General features: G+C 28.0%; 1 protein-coding gene across 4 annotated transcripts in view; it reads right to left on the reverse strand.

Annotated features, from left to right (window-relative positions):
- Nucleotides 1-922: 922 nt before the first annotated feature.
- The window catches only part of LOC145285946 (large neutral amino acids transporter small subunit 1-like), a 209,609-nt gene continuing 195,070 nt past the window's right edge, over nt 923-15,461 (reverse strand). For all 4 annotated transcript variants that reach the window (XM_080134454.1, XM_080134457.1, XM_080134455.1 and 1 more), the window contains exon 12: nt 923-13,562. In XM_080134454.1, coding sequence (XP_079990580.1) covers nt 13,498-13,562 — 65 coding nt within the window. In that variant the 3' untranslated portion in view covers nt 923-13,497. The remainder of the gene's footprint in view (nt 13,563-15,461) is intronic.

Raw genomic sequence — 15,461 nt, forward strand, 5'->3', positions numbered from 1 at the left:
TTCCAAAAATCATATGAGTTTGGTTATTAACTTTTCTATTTGGCTAGTAAACGAAAATATTTAGTTGTCAAAGGTCAACTAAAGATAAATTTGTGTGTAGAATCCTGCAAAGTCATTTTTTTTAATATGGAGAAAATCAGACTCCCTATAAAAAGAGGAATTCTGGACTGGAACAAAAATTAAAATTGCCTCGGTCCATAAAGATTTCTCCTTCACTGACGGATGACAGATAAAAGATGAGGTGTGGTATCAGAACAGATACTAAACTTTGCTCCCAACATTTTATAAATATCTATACAACACAGCTGGAAGTATTTGTACTTTTATTTTTGTTTCACATAAAAAAAAAATTTTTTTTAAATTAATACACTATTAATTTGAAAATTTATAAAACTGAATGTTATATAATTTTTATATTAAATGATTAAAATCATTTTATTTTGGTTTTGATACTTTCATTGTTAAGACAACTTTTTCAAAGAAGAAGACTGTGTTTGTGAAAAAAAATCTTGTTATCTCCCTTTTAATATAATGAACATAGGAAAACAAGATCTACTCTTTCTTACTCAGAATAAGTATTTTTAGAAAGAAACTGATGCAGAATATATTCATTATAAGAAAGAAACTGATGCAGAATAAAATATATTCCTGCCAATAACACAGTGGAAAGCGGTAACAAAAACAAAATAGGCTAGTCTGACTCAAGCATCGATAGTGAAACATGGCTATTTCAGTTTGATTTTTAAAATCCAAAGCGATAACTTTATATATAAGATAGTAATTCCTCATCGCAAAATATTTTAGCAAAAACAATGTTACAAAAATAAGTGGTTTGTGTTTGGCTTGAAAGGAAGGAAAAATCACACAAGAAAAAACAACAAAAAAATGAAATAAAAAAGACAAAAATACGCAAAAAAATAAGTAAGATGCAATTGTTTATCCAATAAAAAAAAACAACAGTAAAAATAAACATGAAATATGTTGAATGAAAAAGAATTAGAATTGTATGAATATAAAAACTGTGATGTTGGGTAAACATCTTCCAACTGGTGAATGATAACCCATTATTTTAACGATCTGGGCCTTTGTATCCGCATTAATCCCTCAATATTAATGCCTAGATGATTTAACCCACCCCTGAAAAAAAATGTCCTCTAAGTCTCAAATTTGTTCATAAATCCCAAGATCAAGATCTTTATTAAGTGGCACAATTGCAAGAGTTACATAAAAATCGGGGAGATAAGCCAGTCATTCTTTTATGCTTGTGCAAATGGAGCATTAATGGAGGACCAGAAAAATATGATAAAACTGATTTTTATTTTTCATTAAAATTCTACTTGACAATTTTTTATATAGATACTTTTATCAAATATGTAAATATATCACAGAATTGTCTCGTTAATTTATTTTGAACGGTCATATTTCACCTGTGTATTTATATATAGTTGCACTGATTGCAGTATTAAAAAAAGAAAATTGAAGAAAATCAATAAGCAAAAAATGAGAAACAAAAATACAACTCTTAGTGATTTAGTTGGGCAGTTTTACGGCATATCAACCCTTTCTGAAGGGAAGAGGTGTTTAATGCCGAAAAATGATACCCTATAAACAATTTTTTTCAAATATACTCTTAGCTGGGGAGAAATAGGGAAGGAAAGGGTTCATACCTTTTTCTAAAAGTATTAGTACATAACATATATATAATAGGTATGTTGAACCTATTATGTCACCATCACCCTTCCCCATAATAAAATACTTGCCTATTAATAATTTATAGGCATATACATTTAATCAATTTTTTTTTTATCTGAGAAAATATTTCACAAAATAATATCTATAAGAGACTTTATATCTGAGATATTGAAACAAAGACATAATTACATTTTATTACTTTTTACTACTGAACCCCCAAACAAGGCATATTGCCACTTGGAACATAAGGGGCTACTATTTGGAATTGTGTCTAACAGGGGGCTGTGGGGAGTTGAGCAGCGAGATGTCTGTTCACATTCTTAGCTTTTCTCATAGCTTAGTTCTAATAAGCTGCATCCTGGCTTGTACAGAAACGATAGCAGAAAAAAGTTAAAAACAAAAAAATGTTTTTAAAAAATCCTGAAAATATTGCACCATCAGATTGAAAATAATATATGCATGTAAAGATTCTTAATTAGCAGGAAGTCTCGTGAACATTGTCAAAATGAAAACAAGAACAAGAATTAAACTAAAAAAAAAACAATGGTTGATGGGAAAAAATTTTCTTTTTTTTTTTCCACCCTAATGTGGAAGGAAACAAAAAAATAATTTGTTCATTTCAAAAAAATATTTTTGACAAAATTTGGTTCATGAAAATAACAAATACCATTTTTTCTCTCTACTTTTGCAATAAATCACCCCAATAAATTTACTAATAGCTGCCGTCTTTATATGAGGGCTTACATCAAGATTCTAAAGAAATATAAATCATTTTAAATCAGCAGGAGAATTGGTTTGGAAAAAAAAAAAAATAATAATAATAATAAATAATTAAAAAACAAATTCTTTACAATCACACCACCATGTAAAAAAAAAAAAAATATTAGCAAGTTTTAAATAGTCCAATTTTTACGATGGACCCATTCTAAAAATTGAACACTCTAATAAACTTTAAAATCTCAGTGAACTTTTAATAACAAATAGATATTTCGTCTCTGAATTTTTGAGATGAGGATTGATTCATATTTTATTTTTTTCTTTGGTTAAAAAAATCTAACATTTTTCTAACTAAAGACGATGCTTTAATATGTTGAAATGTGCAGAAAAATCAGTTGACAGTTTAAAGACCTAGAATTTATTTTTTGGGGTTTTTTGGACTACTGGTATGATCTTTAACATCTTTATTGTTTGGTAATAGTAAAAAGAAAAAAAAAAAAAAAAGAAGAAGAATTTACTTTGACCTGCCAAAATTTGAAAGGAATTTTTAAGCATTTAAACTATCAAATAAAAATGCCAGTTTTGGCATTTTAAAATTTTCACCAAATTCTCATTCAATTGAAATAATTTTATAAAATAAAAGATTAAAACGTTATTGTAACAAAATTAATTATAGTTTCTAGTACTGGCACCCCCTCTCCCTCCTCAAGGTGGCAGAGTTAGACACCAAGTTGTTTTTTAATGTGTGTGTGTATGGGGGGGGGGTAGCCAATTATTCCAAAAACTGGCACTCTAGATTAAAACAAAAATAAAAAAGTGCCTCAGTCTTGAAAGATTTTTCCATTACTAACCAAAGTAAGGAAAGATGAAATGTAATATCAAAGCAGATACTACATTTTGCTTCTTGCCAAAAGAGAAAATCAATTTGTACTTTTATCTATTTAGTTGCAGACTCTTATCCTCATCTCCATAGTTGTTGTTTTCCAACGTTTCAGCCAACTATTCCTCCGGCCTTCATCAGGTGGTAACTGCAACAGGATAGGAATTCCGAGCTTCCTAACTGTATCTTCAGTAATTACTGCCTTCCATAGTTGTTGTCTCACCATGTTTTTAACCAACTAATCATCTGGCCGACAACACCTAGGCAGTAATTACTGAGGATACAGTTAAGAGACTCAGAATTCCTATTCCGTCGCGATTAACCACCTGATGCCGACCAAAGGAATAGTTGTCTAAAACGTTGTGAAACAACAACTAAGAAAGATGTGAATAATAGTCCGCAAATAAATTAATAAATATACAAATTACTCATCTCTAAGGATTCCAATAATAAAATAAAATCAATTTGGTCCAAAGAATAGATGCTGAAACAATAGTAGAATAATCAAATTTTTAAAATCCGATTGTAACAAAATAATAATTTTGTATGAAAAACGCAAAACAAAAATTAAAGTATAGTACCAGTATTTCATTCGTATTTTTAAAAGATTAAAGTGACTGTTTTAGAGTCAGTAATAAATTCAATAGTTTAAATGCTTCCAAATTCTTTTCAAATTTTGAACGGTGAAAAAGTAATTCATTCTTTTTCTTTTCTTTTTTTCAACTATTCGAGGAGAGTATAAAGTGGACCTTGGGTTTACTTTCAGCATTCTCATAACTCTTGCTTCTCTTATTTATATCCTTTGCTCCTTACATTCCATGAGCGATGTTTGTGACAAGAAAATGTGTGAGACGAATTGCTGTTTTCTGGATACAAATCTATCCATCTCACTTTTTGTTGGCTTTTTCTTTTACCTTGAATTAGTTAAATAGTTTAAATGCTTACAAATTCTTTGCAAATCTTGAAAAGCCACAAAATAAAAAATTACAAATAAATTTGATGTTTATTTATTTATTTTTTTTGAGGGGGGGGGATCTTCAAATTTAATTTTGTAATTATTATTATTTGTTTTTTTTTAAAATAAAATTTGTTAACAGTTATTTTGGATACTTTCCACTATTACAGGAGTGGTTTCTATAAGAAACCACATTAATAGTTAATGAACACACGCAAGGAGTGGTCACACAATTTTATTAATATAGAGAAGAGAATATAAATAATTGTTACCAAACGTAAGAAAATTTAATTTTTTTTTATATAATTTTCATAGTTCTGAAAATGTGTTGAAATTTTTATTTAAATCTCAATATAAGATTTCATTTCATCGATATCTTATCTTTTGGAGACTGTAAAAATTGAATATGGCCGACTCATATCTAGTTGGTGGTGTTTTATTCCTTAAAAAATAGCTTTACAAAAAAAAAAAAAAAAAAAAAAAAGTACTCATTCAGAATATGGGCCATGCTACTTTTTGATAGGATTTTCAAGTTAAATTTTTGCAGTATGTTTTGTCAGGTGAAAATGTAGAATAGTTATAAAAAAAAATAAATAAAATAAACAAACGCCATCCCTCTCCATGTTAATAATGGGTTTCTAAATAATAAATTTATTATTTCAACACAGTCACATATTCTGCATAAATATTATGGTTTTCTAATTAATTTTATGAGCAGTTTCTCATTTTTAATGTTTCATATTTTCAAACATAAGAGATGCTTTGGAAAAAAACAAAACAAAAAAAAACCCTGCTTTTTCCATGGTGTGATTGAAGAAAAAAAGACCATCAACATTGATAAATGAAGATCTGCTGCTGATCAAGATAATTATTCATCTAAAACAACAAAACTATTACACATTAATTGACAAATATATATATATATATATATATATATATATATATATATATACACACACACACGGTCACCATAAGTAACAATACATTTTCTGGCCTGTTTGTAACTTTGTTGATACTTAAGAATTTTTTTTATTTTATTTCATACATCATTCGAAATCAGAAATTGCGTATTTTATAGCATTGTTGAACTTGAGAAAAAAAAACAAAAAAACTGAACTTCCATTTCTTAAGTGCTGTTGGAATTGTGCACCAAAAGTATGCTACTCAGTTTCTGAAACATTAATAAAGTGCATTGAACCGCATGGAGAGCCCATGTAGCTTTAATAAATTTTGAATAAACATCGTGTTTCATGTTGAAGAAAAAAAAAAAAAAAAAATCATAAAAAATCATTTTAATTTACTATATTGTAGTTGTATATTTCTTCCATGTTACATATATTATGTTAAAATAAAATGATATAACTTATGGCAGACTATACATATATATACAATCTAAAACATACAAAATGTGTTTTTTATACTATATATTCACCCGCATAGACACCCTAGATCTGCTGAGATATTTACAGATCATTGTGGCCATTCATACAGAGAGAGAGAGAGAGATATCATTATATTATAGATTACTGAATTTTAGCTCCATGCAAAAAAAAAAAAAAAAAAAATTCTTTAATATTTTTAATAATTTTGGTAAAGCTCAACTAATTTGAATAAAATTTACATAAACCTCTTATACTATCATAAATTGACTGCGTCCACGTATCTAACCCTAACCCGTCCACGTATCTATAAGAGGCCTTGCCCATTAGTCACTTAAGTCTTATTAGTGCACACTGAATGGACACATCTTAAAATATGTTCTTATCAAGTCTTGAACACACAAGGCCAGTTACAAAAATAATTAAACCATTTATTTTTCTAGTGGAACCAAATAACATAAAATTGATATTTTTAGTTATTAACAACTCTGAAGTAAACCTTTAGTGTGTGTGTGTATATATATATATATATATATATATATATATATATATATATATACACATGTGTGTGTGTGTGTGTATATATATATATATATATATATATATATATATACACACACACACAACTATTACTATAATTTTTTTTATATTCCAAGTTAAAAATATCAAGAAGTAAAATCCATTGAATTTCAACGCAATTGTTGATAGGGTTCAATAAAAAAAAAAACAAAAAAAAAAAAAACAGGATATCTTTTTATTGAATTTAGTTAAACAAAATTACCATTAGTTGGTACAATGAATCTACTGTTTCAGTGTAAAAAGACATCATCAGGCGACAATAAGCCTCCGATCTTACTCCAGGTCAGTCTTTTTAACATAAAACAAGCAAAATAAAAAAGACTGGCCTAGAGTAAGACCAGCAGCTTATTGTCACCTGATAATGTCTTTTTACACTGAAACAGTAGATTCATTGTACCAACTAATGGTGAATTTGTTTACCTACATTGGATAAAATTATAACTAAATTATAACTAAATGTTTACCTAACTTCTGCTACTTTATAGCTTGTATGGAAAAAAAACAAAACAAAAAAAAAACCCCAGCTATTTGCATGAGAGAGTAAGTAACTACAATGAATGTATTTACATAAAGTTTAAAAAAAAACAAAAAAAAAAACACTAGCAATTATATTTCTAAACAAAAATACTTTGCTTTCATGCCCACATTCTTTTTTTTGCAAATTATCAAAAAAATCACTTAGTTAAAAAAATATTAGTGTAATTTTCGTTTTAATATTATTATTTTATATTAATTTCTTTAAGCTTATAATGCATAAATATATGTATATTTCCACATTGTTAACAGCCTTCTATAAATTGTCTCCACATACAATGCTTCAAGCAAATTATGTCATCATCTATTCTTTCTGTTTTCTATGTGATAACTCAGGCATTACTATCTGTAAATTCACTCAGCTCATAAAGAGTTTTGTCTAGGGCAGGTATTTATAAGAGAGAAGTACTTTGGTGTATATCATATATACAAATTAATGCTACGCTTATAATTATTTTTTAAATACTATTATGTTTTTATTATATATATATTTTTTTAAATACCGTATGAACCAGCATAAAAAGAACATTTGGCATTAAGTAGAGCTGCATGATTTTGAAATGATAATGTTATCAGTCCAAATAAGGGCTTAAATCTAAATTATATTTACAGATTAAATTATATGCTGGTACATACAGTATATATCATTAAAAAAAAATTAAAATGTTTTTGTAATTTTTTAATACTATTCAAGTTATGTAATAAAAAAGTATGAATTATTGTGGGGGAAGGACAAAGACAATTTGAGTGAAAAAAAAAAATATTTTTATGGCAAATTGTTTCCAAGATGGAGTAAAATTTCTAATTTTTTTTAAGTGCTCTCTCCACTCCATTAAAAAAAAAAAAAAAAAATCTATTTTTTTTTTTAAGGAAATGAAATAAAACAAAAATCCCCCTTTCAAACTATAACATTATTTCTTTGAAAATTTGTCAATTGGAAAAAAGATATTAAGGATTTTTCTTAATAAAAAATACTTTTATTATAAAATATACACATACATATTAATACACATGATGTATTACAGTAAGTTCAATAAAAAATAATAAAAATTCTTCAATTGACTTTTTGTATAATATTTCTTCCTATTTAGTTTTTCATAAAAAGTTATGTAACCATTTTTGTTCTTGTTCAGAATTATCTCTATATAAAAGAACAAAAATAAAGAAAAATCTGTATGATGTATGTTGTTGTGATGAAATAAAAAATATCATATACCAAAAATCATGTAAATTGATCAAGTAGTTTTATTTTTATAAGGAAAAATCATTTTTAAGTGATTAATGAGAATTTGTAGGCATTACAAGAAAAATCTTGCAAGTTTGAATCATTGCTGAGTTATCTCCTATTGGGATTATTTTCAAAATGGTGATGCAAAACAGGCTTTCCTCAAGTTATTATTCATAAGATTTTTTTTTTTTAACAAAACTAAGTGATCAATTTATGTAATATTTGGAATAAATTTTCATTTGGCATAGCTATGTATATCATACAGATTTTCTTTTTGTTTTTTAATATGGGAGAATTCTGGACAAAAACCAGCAAGTTTCTTCTGTTATTTGAACACATTAAAAATGTTAAAATAGTTAATAATGTTAAAACAAATAGTTAAAAATGTTTCAATTTGTGTTTTACAATGTTGCTTTATTTTGGTAAAAAAAAAGAAAAGAAAAAAGATTAGAGTTGAATTTATTGTTTAATAAAGATCATTGGGATCAATTTTATCCAAAATTTGTGCGATAACTTAAGCAAAATAGCTGAGATATTCCAACTGTTAATTGATCTGAATTTATGTTCATTCAGATGTCATATAGATTCAATATCTTCCGTCTGTTTTTTTACTTAGCTTAGTACTTTGCTATTTTCTTTTTGCAAATTGTTTAACTGATTGACTTTAAAATTGTGATTTGGTGTAAATAGGATAATAATATAAAAAAAAAGTTTAGGAAGTTTATCCTAAAAAATTTTTTTTTTTTAAATTTGGCTATGTGTTGACACAACAGCCTAGAAAGAAAATGACTGCCGAGTTTAAGTTTTATGTAAAAACTGAAAGAAATCTTTACTTCACAAATGAATTATAAAGATAATTGTTTGTAAGGAAAGTTTGCTTTGCTAAAAAAAAAGAAAAAAAAAAAACGACTTTTATATTGAATGATGAAATCCATCTTTTGAACATCTCAATCTCCAAACATCAATTGACTAATGGTTCAATATAAATTTTACAACTTAAAGAATTGGCTATCAACCAATGATTGGCAATCCATTGAAGCATTTTAAAATTGTCAGACAAGTTTCCTGACAATTTGGAATATTGTTATTTCTTCAGTCCATATGAAATCATTGTCATAAACATCATTTACAAGACTTGTTGGATGCATTCTAAGAACTGAGCAGCCATTTTCTTTCTAGGCTGCTCTGTCTTCTTATTATCTTTAATTTTAATATTTAGAAAATAAAAATAATGCAGTAAAATGATGAAAAAAATCATCATTATGAGAGAGAGAGACAGAATAAAATAAAATACCCCCCCACAAAGAAAAACACAAAAACAAAATAAGATGAATATTCCTTTAAAAGTAATTGCCCTTTTTCAATCTTGAATGCTCTTCTCACATTTCTTTCTTCTTGATTTTAGTTGTTTCTCTCCAAAATATATTCAAAGTATGTAATTGTTAAAAGCATGATTTTGCTTGTTTCAAATCTATTTTTTTAAACAAAACAAAAACAAAAGACTTGTAGTACTACTAGGTAGTAAAAAAAAAAAAAAGCTCATCCAGGAATAAGAGTTTACTTTAAAAAATATTTTAAAATGTTAAAAATAGTTAAAAAAAAGTTAAAATGTTAAAAAAATAACTTAAAATGTTAAAAATAGTATTTTAAAATGTTCCTTTAAGTGCTTTATTTTAGTAAAAAAAAAAAAAGGGTTGGGATTGAATTTACCGTTCAATTTGTGGCATAGAGACCATTGGGATCAATTTCATCCCAATTTGTGCGAAAACTTAAGCGAAATAAATGAGATATTCCAATAGCCTCTATGCTAAATTGATCCCAATTTACCTTCATTCAGACGATATATAGATTCAATATCTACCGTCTTTTAATTTTTTTTAAACAGCTTGCTGCATTTTTGATATTTTAAGCAATTAGAGAATAATAAAGATAAGGTTTAAATGGGTAGATGTGATCAGTTGATGGTTTTGTGGCTTTTATAGTTTGATTGGTAGAAAGTAGGTTCAGATGACCAAGCTTATGAAGGCTAAAATGTATATAAGTTAAACACTTATTCTTAGTTTCTAATTTTCCTCAGCTACGTGGAACTAAATTAAGATGAAAGAAATGCAAGCTGAGCCCCTTCCCAAAACAATAGGCACATCCACATCCAACAGGAAATAATAACAATAACAACAACAATAATAATAATTAATAATAATAATCCTTTCATCATGAAACGACATTTTTGTTTTATATATAAAAAAAAAAAAAAAATCTAAAGTGATTTTCATTAAAACAAACATATTTCTTGCAGGAAGAGGAGAATTTGATAAGTGTTCTTGAAGCTAAAAGCAAGAGCTTCCCACTCGGGGAATACATCGCTGTTGAACTACTTCCCTATTGATTACAATTTGGTTGCTTTGCAATCCAGTGCCAACAAATTCTTGTCTCTTAAGTAACCATCCGCAGTTTATACTATCAATCAATATTAGTACTCCAATAGTGTTCCTTATCTTTCGATTGACAATCACTCATCTCAATTAACACTTATCCATGAGTGGCTCTTCAGTTGATAAGAGGTGACCCTAAAAAAAAAACATTTATTGCCATTTTTTATAGCCAAATCTATGATTGGTCCATATTAAACCATGTAAAAAAAAAAATACCCTGCTACCACCTCCAAACATTAAAAAAAAAAAAAAAAATATGAAATATTATTTGCAACAAACAATACGCATTTTGATTTTGAACATAAACTCTTTGAGTGAGTGTCCATACAAATACACTATAAACATTAACAACATTTCAAAGAGGTCTATATTCAAATAGAGAGTCAATTAAAATCATAATTAGGTTGCACAAAATAAATATGGCTTGAAGTCTCTTGTTATTCAATTTTACACTATAATGCAACCCTAAGGCATGGAAGTCTGACGAAAAGCAGTCATTTAAAAGCAAATGTTTTTAAAATAACTTGGATTAGTTTATCATTCAAACAGGGTAGTGTTTGAATATATGGTTAAGTGGCAGTTTTAGTTATGCTTTAAAGCTTCACTGCTCACTCATTTTTCGACCATATTTCAAACAATTATTACAGTTTATGGATCACCTTATCAGCTATATTGTGAAAAACAATTTTTTTTTTTCAATTTTCGTTCAGTAAAACAAAAGTTATGATGAATTTACTGGTGTTCAAAATTGTAAAAATTTCGAATGAGGTGAGAACGTTTTTTATGACTGGTTTCCATAGCAACCACGATTAGTGTTGCTACTAATTCACAGTTCTCGCGAAAAGAGAAGTAACAAGTGAAACAGAGAATGAAAGCAGATGAGTGCCTTTTTTTTTTTTTTTTTTTTTTTTTTACATATGTGTATGTTATGTTTATGGGGGCAAAAAATAAGACTGAGATTAAATAAAGAACAAGTGAATTTATTGGAAGCCTGGAAAAATCATGGATTACAATAGAAAAATGTGAGCATGAAAAGTAATATGGTTAAGCTTAAACATGGAAAAGAAAAGGACAAGATATTCTCATAAAAAATATAATAAAATTATAATTTAAAATATTGCAGCATTAAGAATAAAAAAAAATTCAATTTAACAATAATCAATTCTTAATGCTGCAATATTTTAAGTTATAAATTTATTATATTTTTTACTAGAATATCTTGTCCTTTACTTTTCCATGTTTAAGCTTAACCATATTACTTTTCATGCTCACATTTTCCTATTGTAATATATATCATAGGTGATTAAAAAAATATTGAAAGATTCGTTTCATGAAGATACAGCCCAACATGAGAGATGGCGCATAAACATGGAGGAGACTTATCCAGATATAAAAAGCACAATATGAGGGATGTTATAAAGATAAAGTAAATATGTGTATATATGGATTTATTTGTCAGTTCAATGAGGAAGAAACATCATGGGAAGGAGGGGCTCTAAACGCTCTTTATACCTAGGCATTTCAAAGCACAATGCTTTTCACCAGAAGAGAAGAAAGGAACTAGGTTACAAATATAAACAATATAAATATACTATTAAAAAAAAATCAATATAAATAGACTATTGAAAACCAATATAAACAGACTAATAAAATACCCCAATAAGCAGACCATTAAAAGTTAATATAAATTGACTAATAAAGACCAATATAAACGGACTATTAAAGGCCAACCAATATAAAGAGTTAATTTATAGACTAATGTAGACAGTCTCTTAAAAGTCTATATTAAAATTAAAACGTTTCTTTTATTTTTGACTGATTAATTTGTTTAATAAAAATGCCATTTTTCTCAAATGAAAATTAAATTTTGGTTTAGTATGAAAATGTTATGTAGCTTCATTGACAGTAGACATACTTTTTAAAATTTTAAACTTTTTCCAATTGTTCTTATTCAAAAGTATTTCATAAAGTAGACTTAAAAAGTATTTAATATCAACATTTTCCATGTAGGGTCTCTTGATTTTCATGGCATTGTTAAAAGGATGAATAAAATTTTTTAAAGGTTTCTATGATATAATAATAAAATTTTATAACTGAAACTTAAAAACAAATGATTGTCTGCTAAAATTTTTGAACAAGGTTATAGACTTTATGAAAATATATTATAAAAGATGATTTTTTTATGTCAAGCACAAATCTCGCAAGGAAGAAATATGAAACTCATACAATTTCCTAAATTTATATTAATGGTCAGGATTTCTTGCCATTAATAAATATGAAACAAAAAAATATTGGATAAAAATATGTTTAATGAAAATGGGTCTGGTACAAATTATTCTGGATGTGTTATGATTGGATTGCATTGTTCTATAGTAGTCTGGTTTGTGTCCAGAATTTCTCTTATATTAAAAAAACAACAAAGAAAAATATGTATGATGTACATACCTGTGACAAAATAAAAATACCATATTCCAAAAATCATGTAAATTGATAAAGTAGTTTTATATTTATAAAGAAAATAATTTCTAAGTGCTAAATGGGAACTTATAGGCATTACAACAAAAATCATAAGTATAAATTATTTAGTTATCTCACTTGGTTTGTTGTAATTATTTTTCAAAATGGCGAGCAAGATACTCATAAGATTTTATTTTCTTATTTAAAAAGAAAAGTACTTTATTAATTTATGTAATTTTTGAAATACAATATTTTCATTTCGTCACGGGTACATACATCATACCGATTTTTCTTTATTTTTGTTTTTTAATGCAGAAGGACATGAATCAAAAAAAAAAAGGAAAGAATCCTAATTGTGATCTTATAAAAGTCTCCTCTTCCTGACAATCTGTTATCTTTGTTATTATTTTATAAAACATGTATGATTAGCAAAAAAAAAAAAAAACAAAAAAAAAACAATTTGATAAATTTGACAGAACAGACCCTCCCACTCAAAAAAAAAAAAAAAAAAAAAATAATAATAAAAAATAACCAATTCCCATGACAGTATTCTATCACATAGTACAAAACCCAAACCGTTAAAAAACTAAACATTTTCCAACAAAATTGTTCTAAATTTTTTTTTTTTTTTCCAGAATTTTTCTTTATACAGCCTTCTTCTCTTCTGGAACAACCATCAGCAACTTCTGCAGCATAAGAGTTACATCACCTAAAATAGAGAATAAATAAACATTTGACTTATCGATACAAGTAATTATACATATACTAGAAAAATACATGCCCTAGTTGGGTAAAAATTATTTTAGTTTATGTCACCTGTAATGTAGTGATGCAAAAAAAAATTGAATGCCTATTGGACAGAACATGAATGCCTACTAGACACTGTCCTTGAGTGTCTAAGGTCTCTCTGTGCAGGGGTTTCTCAGGAAAATCTGGCACGAGGATACTTTTTTTGCTATAAGTAAACCCTGATTAAATATTCAAAATCATATAGTATTCATGGCCCTAAATAAGGTCTCCTCAGTATGGCTAACCCACACTCTAGGTGATGTTACCTCAAGCAACAGCCGGAACTAGATAATCCACCATATAAGGAGAATTCTTGCCCTGGAATCTAGAGACCACAAGAAATGTATACTATAACATATATAAATGGTAATTCAGTGTTTGAGAGGTAAAGGAGAATTTTAATGAATTATTTGAACGGACGTTAACATTTAGAAGATGGTTCCTATTTACTTGCTTCTTTATGATTACAAAGTTAGAAACAAGGTTGCATTTTTTTTTTTTAGTAGTTTTTTTTATGTAGAGAAAATCCAGACTCCGCCCCCTCCAAAAAGGGGAACTTTGAATTGGAACAAAGATAAAAATTGCCTCAATCTAGAAGGATTTCTCCATCCACTGAATGAGGACAGAATAGACTAAGTGTAGCATCAGAACGTATACTACACTTTGTTGCTAGCCAAAAGAGTTGCTTTCCACGATGGTGGAACAACATCCACCCGGAGGCTAACTGATATTTATAGAATGTGTCAGAGTTTGTGTTTTATTTTGTTTGTCTTGATTTTTTTTTTTTTTTTTTTTTACTTATGAGTCAATGTGTGTAAAACGATGGCATGGCCAGGAGACAAGATGAAAGAGATAAGACCACGAAAACATTGAAATCTTGCGATTGTTGTTGTCTGGAGTACAAACCAATTCCATCTAAATGTGTTATTTACAACTGCATCAATTTTCCTTCATTTATAGTACCTATTAATTCACCTCCCCATGAGGGCAGTATTGTACAAAGGTTTTTAATGTGTGTGCGTGAGTAAAGCTTGTTATTCCAAAAGAGGCACTCTGGATAGGCACATTGTGGGAATTGAAACTTCTAGGCTAACTCGATTGTCACCCTTTAACTCTGATAACCGGAGAGCGACATAGCCACGCCAATTCCTGTTTCTTACATCTCTCTCCCTCTTTTCCGCTGAACTCTCGACCAGTCAAGATGTAATGAGAGCCGCTCTTAGTTGGAATGGCCACCCAATCAGCACTCCTGACTAACCCGTCAACCTCTCATCAATCGCAAGTAACATTACTCCTTAATATCAACAAATTCTTATTCTCAACAAACTCATTCTCACTGTCTATATCTTTATTATTTCTCATGTAAATTTATGTAAATAAATCTGCATTCTTTCGCTAATATATAACGGTATATTTTTGTCGTCATTATGCGACCCTTTGTTTTTCAGTCCTACCATTCAATTCATTCAACCAACAACGAGGATGGGATCGTCTATAACACAACAGACCATTCCTACCCCCCACACATAAATAAAAATTGCCTCAGTCTAAAAAGATCTCTCTTTCACTGACTGAAGACAGAAAACATGAAGTGCAATATCAAAACAGATACTAAACTTCACTCCTAGCCAAATTGCGTATGTGGAGGAAAGTGGACAAAGTCAGTTTTTGATGAAATAAAAAAGAAACATCTAATTCTTTTACTGCCATTGCTTTACAGCAAAATTAACATTTTCAGTTTTTATAGAGAACTGCCATAAGATGGGCAAAGAAAGGCAAGAAATTGTAGAGAGGGTAAAAGAAAGAGTGAACAAAAAAA

The sequence above is a fragment of the Euprymna scolopes genome, chromosome 10 (genome assembly GCF_053919585.1).
Source record: "Euprymna scolopes isolate OS-2025 chromosome 10, ASM5391958v1, whole genome shotgun sequence".
Taxonomy (NCBI): domain Eukaryota; kingdom Metazoa; phylum Mollusca; class Cephalopoda; order Sepiida; family Sepiolidae; genus Euprymna; species Euprymna scolopes.